General features: G+C 44.5%; 1 protein-coding gene across 3 annotated transcripts in view; it reads left to right on the forward strand.

Annotated features, from left to right (window-relative positions):
- The first annotated feature begins 4,584 nt into the window (after window positions 1–4,584).
- The window catches only part of LOC102812778 (selenide, water dikinase 1-like), a 29,821-nt gene continuing 22,615 nt past the window's right edge, over window positions 4,585–11,790 (forward strand). The window contains exon 1 of one of the 3 annotated variants that reach the window (XM_006877628.1): window positions 4,585–4,613. Coding sequence is in view for 2 of the 3 variants with exons in the window: in XM_006877627.1 (XP_006877689.1) it covers window positions 8,306–8,498 (193 nt within the window). In the remaining variant the exon portion in view is untranslated. Of the gene's footprint in view, window positions 4,614–8,223; window positions 8,499–11,790 lie in introns of those variants that run through there. The other 2 variants (XM_006877627.1, XM_006877629.1) reach the window with 2 other exon arrangements.

Below are 11,790 nucleotides of genomic sequence, written 5' to 3' on the forward strand. Positions count from 1 at the left end.
GTTATATGAATTGTTGAATGTGAAACTGATGATGTGCCCTGTAAACTTTCACTCAATCCCCAATAAAAACCTTAAATTAAAAAAGAAAGAAAGAAAGAAAAGAAAGTCCTGGCAATGTACTTCCTAAAAACCAGCCACTGAAAATCCTATGGGGCACAGTCTGACTTTGACACACCTGGGGTAATGGTGAGATGGAAAAATCTTGATGGCAACTGGCTCAATACCCAGACAGCAGATGGTAAAACTGGGTAGCATGTGTCCTGGATGTGAAAGTCAGGGTGGGAGGGATGTCTGAAAATGGCTTTGGAGTTAGCTAGATTCAGAGTACAGTATGGGCTGTCTCTGGTCCTGCTGAGTTTCTGAGAAAGGATTCTTCAGGCAGCAACACTGGCCCTCCCCCACTGCCCCCAAAGCATCAGAATCACTTGGAAAGCCTGCTCCAAACCTAAATTCTTGGCATTGCCTCCCTAAACCTCAGACCTGCTAAATGGCATCTTTGGAATGAGCTGGTGAATTTGTGGTGCTGGAGGATAATGCATAGTAAGGTCAGTTGGAACCTCAAGCTCGGCAGTTCAAACTCACCAGCTACTCCTCGGAAATCCTATACAGGGCTGCTATGAGTCGGAGTCAACCCGATGGCACTCAACAAGAATAACATATATATATTTAAACAATCTCCACCAGGTAATGCAGCCCAGAGGATGGAGCCAAGAACCCAGGGTGAGCCCACTGGAGAGGACCCAATGAAAGGCTGTTGGGAGGAAGTTGTGCGACTGGAGAGGCACAAAGCATACACCCACAAGAGGCACTTGAATGTTGAGCAAAGGGAGGGAGAAGAAATCTGGTTGGGTTATCTGGCTTCAAAATTCTAGTATGGCTCTAGATGAATTGCGGCATCTGTGACTCCATCCAGGGGCTCCAGCTCAGTTCAAGGGAATTTGACTCAAGTGGTCTTGGCCCCTTTAAAGCCCAGCCTCTGTAGCATGGTGGCAGAGGGAAGGAATTAGCTGGTTCAGAGGAAACTAGCCTCCCACAGACTCAGCAGGGATTGGTCTCTTTTGCGCTGGGCCATTTGATTTTGAAGTTCCGCAGAGCTCTGTCCAAGGTCTCCACTTTTTTTCTGAACTCTTTCTCCCAGTTAATCTCGCCTCTTCCCAAAGCTACAAACACTATTTACATGCTGATGGTGCCCACATTTACATCTCTAACCCAGAGCCCTACCCCCACCCCAAACTCCAGACTAGTTTTACTAATTGCTTGCTGCCAGGAATCTCCTGAGGCAATCTGATATTTAAGCATTTCCAAAGCTGAACTCACCCCCAAATGGTTTCTCTTCCAGTAATTCCTAATTCAGTTAATAACATCACTACCTACTAAGTCGATCAAAACTAGAAATCCAGGGGTCATTTTAAGCTTCTTCCTTACCTTCAACTTTCAGACCACACAATTGTTCTTAGCTGCCATTGACCACATACTTTATTGTTGTTATGTTATTAGGTTCTTCTGAGTTAGTTCTACTCAAAGTAATCCAAAGTATGATAGAATGAAATATATCCTGGTTCTGCATCGTCCGCACACTGGTTGCTTTATTTAAGCCCATTGTTGCAACCACTGTGTCAATTCATCTTGTTGAGGATCTTCTTCTTTTTTGCTGACCTAGTTTACCAAGGATGACGTCCTTCTCTAGGATTTGATCCCTTCTGATAACATGTCTTGAGCATCGCTTATATATGAAGTGATTAAAAATACCATGACTTGAGTCAGATGCAACTTGGTCTTCAAAAGATGTGTTTTCCACTCACAGACTAACTCACATCACAATCCCTTAATTCTTTTCCATCCCTACTGTTTCAAGTACTCTCATTTCCTGTCTCAACTACAATAGCCTTTTAGCAAGAAAACATGGCCTCATTTCTAGTGGCCTTTAGTAGAGGGCAACCTCCAAAATTCTCACTAGAGTCATACCTCTAAAATACATATCTAACAAGCTGTTTAAAATCAGGAAAGGTGTGCGCCAGGGTTGTATTATTTCATTATACTTGTTCAATCTGTACGCTGAGCAAATAATCAGAGAAGCTGGATTACATGAAGAATGTGGCATCAGGATTGGAGGAAGACTCATTAACAACCTGTGATATACAGATGACACAACCTGGCTTGCTGAAAGCCAAGACGACTTAAAATACTTACTGATGAAGATCAAAGACCTTTGGTGTGGCTTGCACCTCAATGTAAAGAAAACAAAAATCCTCACAACTGGACCAATAAATAACATCATGATAAAGAGAGAAAAGATTGAAGTCAAAGACTTCATTCTTCTTGGATCCTCCATCAACACTCATGGAAGCAGCAGTCAAGAAATCAAAGGACGGATATTGCATTAAGCAAATCTGCTGCACAAGGTCTCTTCAAAGTGTTCAAGAGCAAAGATGTCAGTTTGAGGACTAAGATGCACCTGACCCAAGCCATGGCATTTTCGATAATCTCATATGCGTGTGAAAGTTGGACAGTGAATAAGAAGGCTGTACAAGAATTGATGCATTTGAGTAATGGTGCTGGAGAAAAATATTAAAAGTACCATGGACTGCCAGAAGAACAAACAAATCTGTGTTGGAAGAAGTACAGCCAGAAGGCTCCTTAGAAGCCAAGGTCAGACTTTGCTCTTATACATCAACATATTATCAGGAGGGACCAGTCTCTATATAAACACATCATGCTTGGTATAGTGGAGGGTCAGCATAAAAGAGGGAGGCCCACACAGGGAGATAGGTTGGCACAGTGGCTGCAGCTATGGGCTCAAGCCTAACAATGGGATTATGAAGTTGACCCAGGATCCAACAGTGTTTCTTTCTGTTGCGCATAAAGTTGATGAGTTATGGCACCTAACAACTAACAAATTGTTGACTACGGCATAAATATCACAGTCAACAGACTGCATACATGGCAGGCATTACAGACTGCTTCAAAAAGAGCCCTATTCATGTTTGCCTTTTCCCAACCTCCCAAAGTCTTTTTTAACTAGTTGTGAAATCTTTGCTTAAAAAAAAAAAAAAAAAAAAAAGCTATTCATGGTAGAAAAGAAAGCACACTCAAATATAAAATAGGAGGCCAGAAGGGGAATAATTGTATATCCTAAGTCTTTCTCCTGGATCCTGATTCTGAAGGTTTCATGTATGTGTGTGTGTGTGTGTGTGTTTTAGGTGATTCAGAGGGAAATCCAGGTTTGCCATCCACACAGTATGCCCAATAGCACCTGTGACATACTGCATGTCTGACATACTGCATTGAAGAATTCGGGCTACTCAGTTCTTTACTAGCTTATTGTAGAGAAATGTAGAAAGGGTTCGTACAACCAGTCTTCAAGGCTGCATCACTGGGTAATCGCCAAGCAGGAATTTTTAAAATGAAAGAGCATCTTCATAGATTGAAAACCTGAAGCCAGCTAAGACAAAGTTCAGTTACCAAAAACATTTGATTTTTTTAAAAAAAGGAAAATGCTGAACCACTTTAAAAAGTTTGGTTGCCATTGCGCTCCACTTCTTAATTTTAAGGATGCCCTAGAGATTTAGTAACAAAGGATTTTGCTTTTTTCTAAGCAGCAGTTCATTAGAAAGTTGAAAAACGGAGAAAAGTTATTTCCCAAGGTGAAGTTCTCTCGTCGACGTTGATTCAAACAAATCCAGTACTACTTGTTTATTTCGACGTGTGAATAGCAGTACACTTACAGAACCTTCATCTTTGACTTCCTACCTAGTAAATTTAATGTTTAAGAAACTTTAGTTTCTTGAACTTGAAAAATTTATTTGCAATTTTTTCACTAAGCCTCCCGTTAACTCCGGAGCTAAGCTAAACAATAGGGGAGATATGATTGAAGTCACCATTAATCAAGCACGCCGTTCGCGTTTTAAAATCTTTAACTGTCGCCGAGGCGGCTTTCCCTCTGTTTCTACGCTCTGAAATCCTGTTTTCTCATTGTCTCATGGTACAATACGATGGGAGCGCTCCGGGAGCAGGTACAGGACCACGCAGACTGAAACACGCTGGCGCCCAGCAATGTTGTGGAAACCATTCCCGGCACTTCTAGTGGGTCGTGGAAAGGGAGGTGGCCTGGGCGCGAAAGGCCCGTCCGGGCACTCCGACTGCTGCCAATTCAACTCGCAACTTTTGAAATCCATCCTTTTTGCATCAGGCAACGGATGCCACCTCTCCTGGAGTTTGCAACCCCCCACCCCTCCCCCGAGACCAATCATTGCCGCGCTCCGGCCTGCACATCGCCCCCGCCCCTTTCCCTGGCCGCACGCAGCCACCGAGTCGCTCTAGCTGCAGCCCGCCACCTCTTAAAGGGAGGTAGCCAGCCCTTAAAGGACCCTCGTGCGTCGTGCACGGCGTGAGCGGGGTGGCCCCGGTTCCCGCGAGGGTCCGCGGAGTGAGGCCGAGAACCGCGGCGCCCAGGCGCGGGCCCGGGGTTCTCCCGCCCTCCGCGCCGCCGCCGCCGCCGGGAGCAGCATTTTTATTCAGGCGACGCTTAAGGGAGCCCCGGCCGCGCCCGGTGCATTGTGGGAACGGCCGGGAGTCCCGTTTTCGGGAGGAGGAGGAGGGCGAAAAGCGAACCGGTAAGCGCCTGGCTTGGGAGGGGGGGGGGCGACACCAGGCTTAAAGGGGAATATTCGCCCAGAAGTCCATTGCGGCCGTTGCAAATCCCCCTCCTTCCCACCCGGGACCGGCGGGGAGACGTGCATGGCCGGCCCTTTCCAGCCCTGGTTGGAGAGGGGGCAGAGCCAGGGTTTGGTGGGGCCGCTTTAAAAAAGAAGCACCGCCCGCGCCGCCGCTGCCGCCGCCCGCAACCGCTCGGAGCCGGGGAAGGAGGGAGGGAGCAGAGGGGGAGGAGTGGAGGGGGAGGGCGGCGGTGGCGGCGCAGGGGTTAATTTTTTCACCCGCCGACATTTTTGTTTGGCGGCGGCGGCCCGCGCGAGCGGCGGGAGAACATAGCCCGGTCCCTCGGGCGCGGCGCCTCCGAGCCCTCCCTGCCCCCACCACGCGCTGAGGTCTGCCGACGGGGTCCCTCCGGCCCGCGGGTGCTGGCTGACTTGGGACGCCTCGGCCGGCTGTGCCGCGATTCCACCACGCTCCCTCTCGCTGCGGCCAGTTGGCCGTGCGCGCCTTGCGCTCTTCCTGTGGAGTGGGCCGCGGTTCCCGCCGCCGGTGGCGGGCGAACATGGCCCTGCCAGCAGCGCCGCGCTGCTTGCGCCCGGCCGCGGCCAGCCCGAGGCGCCGCGCCGCACAAAGAGCGCTGCCCAGGCCTGATTTGCCTTTAAAGGCGGCAGCCTGAGATTTAAGGTGTCCCGGAGTTCCGTCCTCCGCGCTCTGGCTGCCTGTTCGACTTGTGCTTCATGGAGAGCGCCGGGCCCCTCCGCCCACGTCCGGGTGTCCACCCCATTGTTTATTTTCGGGGTGCGGGGGTAGGTAGGTATCGGGCTGTAGGGTGCACACTTTCCTACCACCACTCATAGTGCTCCCTGGCCGCCTATGCACCCTACTTTGCTCACTCATTTAAAAAAAAAAAAAAAGGAAACATGCCCGAGAAGGAAGGGGTTAAACATTATCTTTAAATATTCATGTCATTGTTTTAAAGTAGTAAACATGTGGCTTTAGAGTTGATTGTTGAGAAAATTTACCCCCCCTACCAATTAATTACTCATTTTCCCAAGTACTCCCTTGCCATCACCTTCAAAATTGTAAGGCGCTTTTTTTTTCTTTTTTAGGTCTGGTTCAGAGTCTCTGTATTTCTATTCTAGTTCCCCATGGAGATTTGAAACTCCTTCAGTGTGCCTTCTTGACTTAAGGTGCTTTATAAACTTTTTTTACTCATACAAATATGTGAAAATATGTTAAATTGAAAAGGAAGTTACCAAACTCCCGGGTTGTTGGGTTTTGTTTTGTTTTTTACCATTGGGTGGGGGGGCTACTGATTGGAAGTAGGAAAGTAACTGGGCACCTCATGATTTGGATTTTTTTTTTCCCTCGTGGGGGGTGAAGTGTTATAAATGCAAAGCATTTTTTGAGGAAGGGATCTTGTTTTCGTTCCAAACTTTCCAAGTCAAAGTGCTATACAGACTTTTTCTAACTAAAATGGTTTCAGAATCCCCTTTGGGTAACTTGGTTTGCTTATTTGCTGCCTCTCCCCACCCACCACCCCCCTTTTAAACAGGCTGGTTTCTTGGAATGATGTTTGAAGGTTTAAGCTTTTGCATTTGTAGGTTTCGCACAGAAATCATTTCTCATCTCAAACATGTTTTTTGAACCAACCAGTTGGAAAACTGCCCAAGCTCCAGCTTTGTGAGAGATTTATTTTAAATGAGCGATGTGCTTCCCAGGGGGTAGGAAACTCTGTAAATGGGAATTACATTCTTAATCATAATCTTTATAGGAAACGCTGATATTAAAACGTGTGGTATCTGTAATTGTATGCCTAGTAAGGTATCAATATGGAGATTTGTAAACCCTGGGAGCACATGGTAAGTTTTTGCTTTAACTCCCCTGTAAGTTTCAAACTTAGAAAGCTTAGTCCAGAAATGTAGAATGATACCAAGTCCCATAAATGTTGTGATTTGTGTGATCTAATGTACTGTTTTAGTTCTGCAGTGGGGTGGTAATGAGCAGTAGCATATTTAGTCAGTGATGTGTGTACTGGTTTGTTGGGCGGGATGCTTGCTTTCTAGGAAATTGCACTGCATTAAAACATCAGAGAAACTTTCCAAGCGCTCTCGTGAAAATGAACCTGCTTATGTTTTAACAGCCTACTTGTGCACTCTGTAGTGAGACCCACCCTATTAATTTGAGATTATGTTATATACTTCTGGCTCATAGTAAAAAGACTTTTCCCCCCTAAAATTAGATTTTTCACATCATGAATAATTTTATCTGATTCACTTACTTCACTGTGGTTTTTTGAATTGTTTCTATTAGGCGTTTTATTTTTCTGTGTGAGATAGCAAAAGGTTTTCCAGAAAAGTTGCTTTAGGAAGGAACTCTTAATTTAGAAGCCACAGTGCCTCCAGGTTAACAGATGAAGTGACTAGAAGTCCTGTTGTCATAGCAGTGTGTGCTCAAAGAACCTCTGGGGCCTATTGTTCAGGATGGCATGGTGTCAAGTAAGCATGTTGGCCCGCAGTTGTACCTGCAGCAGCCACCTTCCTTGCTACCGCGCACCGCCATAATTATAACAACATTCCAGACGTCAGTTTGATCCCTGATAGCATAGTGCGCCTCACTTTGGGTTGTTAACTGCAGGGTCAGCAGTTCAAATTTACCAGTTGCTAGTGAAGAAAGATGATGCTTTCTGCTCCCACAAGGACTCACAGCCTTGGAAACCCTGTAGCAGGATTGCTATGAGTCAGAACCGACTCCAAGGCACACAACAACCAGATATCAAATCTTCTCAGAGGATGTTTGTGGTGGTATTTGGTGCCGTGGAGTCAATTCTGGCTTACAGTGGCCCTGTGCACAACAATGAAACACTGCCTGGTCCTGCAGTATCCTCACAATTGCCATGCTGTTGGAGCCTATTGCTGCTACCCCTGTCAGTCCACCTGCAGGGATCTTCCTCTTTTTTGCTGATGCTCCACTTTTACCAAATATTTTATCCTCCTTCCTGACAGACTGATCTCCCTCCTAACATGTCCAAAGTTCAAGAGACAAAGTCTTGCCATCCTTACTTCCAGAAGCTTTCTGGCTGTACTTCTTTCGGGACAGATTTATTTCAGCATTCTTTGGGACCTTCAGTATTCTTCATCCACACCATAATACAAATGTATTAATTCTTCTATGGTCATCCTTATTCATTATCCAATCTTCACATGCATATGAGGCTATTGACAATACCATGGCATGGATCAGGCCACCTTAGTCCTCAGAGTTGCCGTGTTTGCCCTTAACTCTAAAGAGGTCTTGTGCAGCAGATTTGCCTAATGCAATACATTGTTTGATTTTTTGTTTTGTTTTGTTTTGTTTTTTGACTGCTGCTGTGATGCTTTTTTTAAAGTGATTTATTTTGCTTTATGTATTATTATGATGAACAAAGTATTATGATCTCCCCAAATCAGTGTTTACCTGTCGTCTTGGTGATTTCTACGCTTGTCACATTTACTGTCTTTGCTTGATTCTTGATGATTGACAGGTACCAGAATTCTTTTCATGATGCTTTTCTGTTTTGATGATGTCTAGGTGGATCTGTAAAGAAACCAGCAGACTAGGAGAGGAGGGAGGGGAAGACGCTAAGCCGTGAACGTGTGTGCACTCGAGAACCATGTCTGTGCGGGAGTCCTTTAACCCAGAAACTTACGAATTGGACAAGGGCTTTCGGCTAACCAGATTCACTGAACTGAAGGGCACAGGCTGCAAAGTGCCCCAAGATGTCTTACAGAAATTGCTGGAATCCTTACAAGAGAACCACTTCCAAGAAGATGAGCAGTTTCTGGGAGCAGTTATGCCGAGACTGGGTATGTCAGCCATTGTTGTCTACAGTCCAGTTACACCAATAACCAGACCTCTTCTGTGCGTGCGTGAGTGAGTGAGTGAGTGAGTGCAAGAGAGAGGATTCAAACAACTGCTATGCTAAGTATTGCCTTTGGTGGAAGAACTTGAAAAGTTAAGAAAAGTACTCAATGACAGTTTTTAAACTACTAAGTGTAACTGAGACAATTATATTACTGTCAAAACTTTATTATTTTACATAGAATTTTCTGGTTACTTTAGGATTAAGCAGAAACTCTTCCTGTACACCTCTCTCCTACTATTATCCCTAAAATGCTTCCATCCTCTTACTTGCTTTAGTGCTGTAGGCTTCATTGTGCTGTACTTTGAGGATAGCAATTGGTCTGGGAGGGAACTTGAGGGGCGCTTTGCCAGAAAAGCTCCATAAGTTTGGGGGTGGGGGTGGGGAGGAAACAAAGCTTCTCCACACACTGAAGGGGAATAGACTGGGCTGAATCTGTACTTGACCCCAGGACATTGTCTGGAATTGAGAACAATGTGTTTTGTTTATTTTCTTTACTATATTTTTGATGATATCATCAGGGGTTTTGTCTTTTCTCAATTACAAGGGGGCTTCCTTGTATGGAACTAATACGAAAGAAATTTTAGGCTTTTGAGAGACTGTTTTTATTAGTCTTTGCTGTTTATTAAGTATACAACACAAGACAATGATCATTTTGCCTTTAGAGAATATGATATTCTGGGAGTCTGGATATTCTTGATAAAGCTCTTTTATGTAAGATTTTTATTTCACTTAATTTTGCTTAAGATTTTGTTGTAAAGACCTGCCTAACAGCGTTGGTTGTAAGCCCAGAGTAGGCCTGTCTTCCCCAGTACATAGAGCAGATAAAAGCAGAGTCACTTGGGTTGGGAGGGAGGAAAGTACATTCTATTCTAGAGGCCAGCAGGACCCCAGAAACTGTTTGAATACAGTGCTCCTTGCTTAGCTGATGTCTAAGCTGTGGAGAAATAACACATGAATAAGTTGAATATAAGATGTCAGTGTGCTTGTCAAATAAGAATATACTGAGAAAGCACTTAGGTGAAAAGAAATGAAATTTAAACCTTGTGGATAAATAATTTTTGTTAACAAACTTAGCTCTGTTGAGCACCTGGGACATGTGGTTTGATAAGGGCTAGATTCTTTGTTCCTTCTAGCAGCCCCAGGAAATTTAGGAAGGTTCAGTAATCCATACCCTCTCACATATATGCTCAGGGATCTGGACTCTGTTAGACCCCGAGCAGTGCTTCTTCTTGTTGTTATGTAACGTCAAGTTGGTTCCAACTCTTAGCTACCCTGTATAGGGTTTCCGAGGAATGATGGGTAGGTTTGAACCACTGACCTTGTGGTTAGCAGTCCAGTACATGTCCTGTAGTGGCACACCAGAATAGTGTTTGGGACATGGTAATTGTTGTACCTTCTTTCCATTCTTCCACCCACACTGCTTGTCTTTTGGATTCTAAGGCCAAATGTGTTGAAGTAGAGAGGGCTATTTAAGCTGTAACTCCTACCAGTGGCAGAAAAAAGACAGCTGTCTGACAGCCGCGTACCCCTCCCAGAAAACACAGTTTTGGCATCCATGGCATTCCCTTGAGGTAGTAATAACCTAATAAGAGAAGTGGGCTTATCTTAATGACCAGAACCTTGCTCAGGAATCACATCCTGGCAGTCACTAGTTTTTTTTCGACTTGGAGCATGTAATTGAACTCTGCTGAGGCTCGGCTTCCTAATCTGTAAAATGAGAATAATATTTACAGTTAGAGATTATTGTATAAGTACCAGAATTAACTGTATCATTTGTACCTGTACCCACGGAATACACGTGTTTATAGATACAGATAGGCTTCTGTGTGGTATAAATGATTTACAGTCCACTGCTAGCCAGTTGGAGCCCATCCAATGGTGCTGTGGAAGAAAGGCCTGGTGACCTTCCCTAGAGATTATAGCCAGAAAAGCCCTCTGGAGAAGTTCTGTTCTGTGGCACTTTGGGTTGCCATGTTGGAATTGACAGCGATGCAATGGGTTTTTTTTATTTTATATTGTTGTTGTTGTTAAGTGCCGTCGAGTCGATTCCGACCCATAGCGACCCTGTATAGTGTTTCCGAGGAGCAGCTGGTGAGCTTGAACCACCAACCTTGCAGTTCAAACGGCTTTGCAGTCTGGCGCATTAACCCACAGCGCCCCACCTACATAGGTATATGTTATTTGTATATATACGTGTGTGTATTTTTAATTGTATTTTTTATAAGATAGTATTAATTGAAGGGTGAAATGTAATAGCTTTTAAATGTATGCTCACTAAGGAAATGTTCAAATACGTGTGTCTTAAAACATGGTACATGTGTTACCTGGTATTTAAGAGCTATGAGGTATTGATTGCTTTTGGAAGAGGGATGATATGGGCTGTTTTTCTTGATGGACAGTTTGTCTTCCTGAAAGCCTTCTAGGATTCCCCGTCACCACTGAGAATTAAACTTGAACTGCTCAGTTTGGTATGTGAAGCTGCCACCTCTTTACAGCATTATCCTATTTCCACTTGCCCCTTACCCGGACTGCCCCATCCTCTTTAGTTTGACACCCTAGTTTTTCAAGGCCCATGGGCCCCTCAGTTTCTCCATTCCTTGAAATTCAGTAGGTACCTTAGAAACCAGTCATGATAGACCAGCACTGTCCAAATGATGTGTTTGTAGTTTTAATTTTTAAATTTCTAGTAGTTTAAATGTACTTTAAATTTCTAGTAGTTACATTTAAAGAAAAACAGTATTGAACGAGGTGAAAGTTATTCTAATGCATAATTAACGTAAGACATTATTAATGCCCTTAAACCCTGCACTATAAGTGTTAAAATTTTGGTGTGTACTTTATGAGTTATGAACACATCTCACGTGCTTACATGCTGCACGTAGTGTGACGACCTATTGGATAGGTCAGCTGTAGACCCTCACTCTAATACACATGCTGTGGTGTGAGAATGTGGGTGATGAGAGCTGCTTTTCTGCCCTAAGAACATGCTCAAGAGTCATCATTAGGACGCTCTTTTTGTGAAAGCAGTTGCTAAATGGAACTTGCTCTAGGTATATAGAAATACACTGCTTTGCAAAGCAAATCTATTTCATCCAAATTTAAGAGTGCTCAAACTATACTGAAAGTGCCATGGACTACCAAAAGAACCAATAGATTTGTTTTGGAAGAAGTGCAGCCAGAGTGCTCCTTGGAGGCCAAGATGGCTAAGCTTCGTCTCTCCTACTTTGGACATA

This window comes from Chrysochloris asiatica, unplaced genomic scaffold, assembly GCF_000296735.1.
Source record: "Chrysochloris asiatica unplaced genomic scaffold, ChrAsi1.0 scaffold00544, whole genome shotgun sequence".
In the NCBI taxonomy this organism is placed as follows: Eukaryota; Metazoa; Chordata; class Mammalia; order Afrosoricida; family Chrysochloridae; genus Chrysochloris; species Chrysochloris asiatica.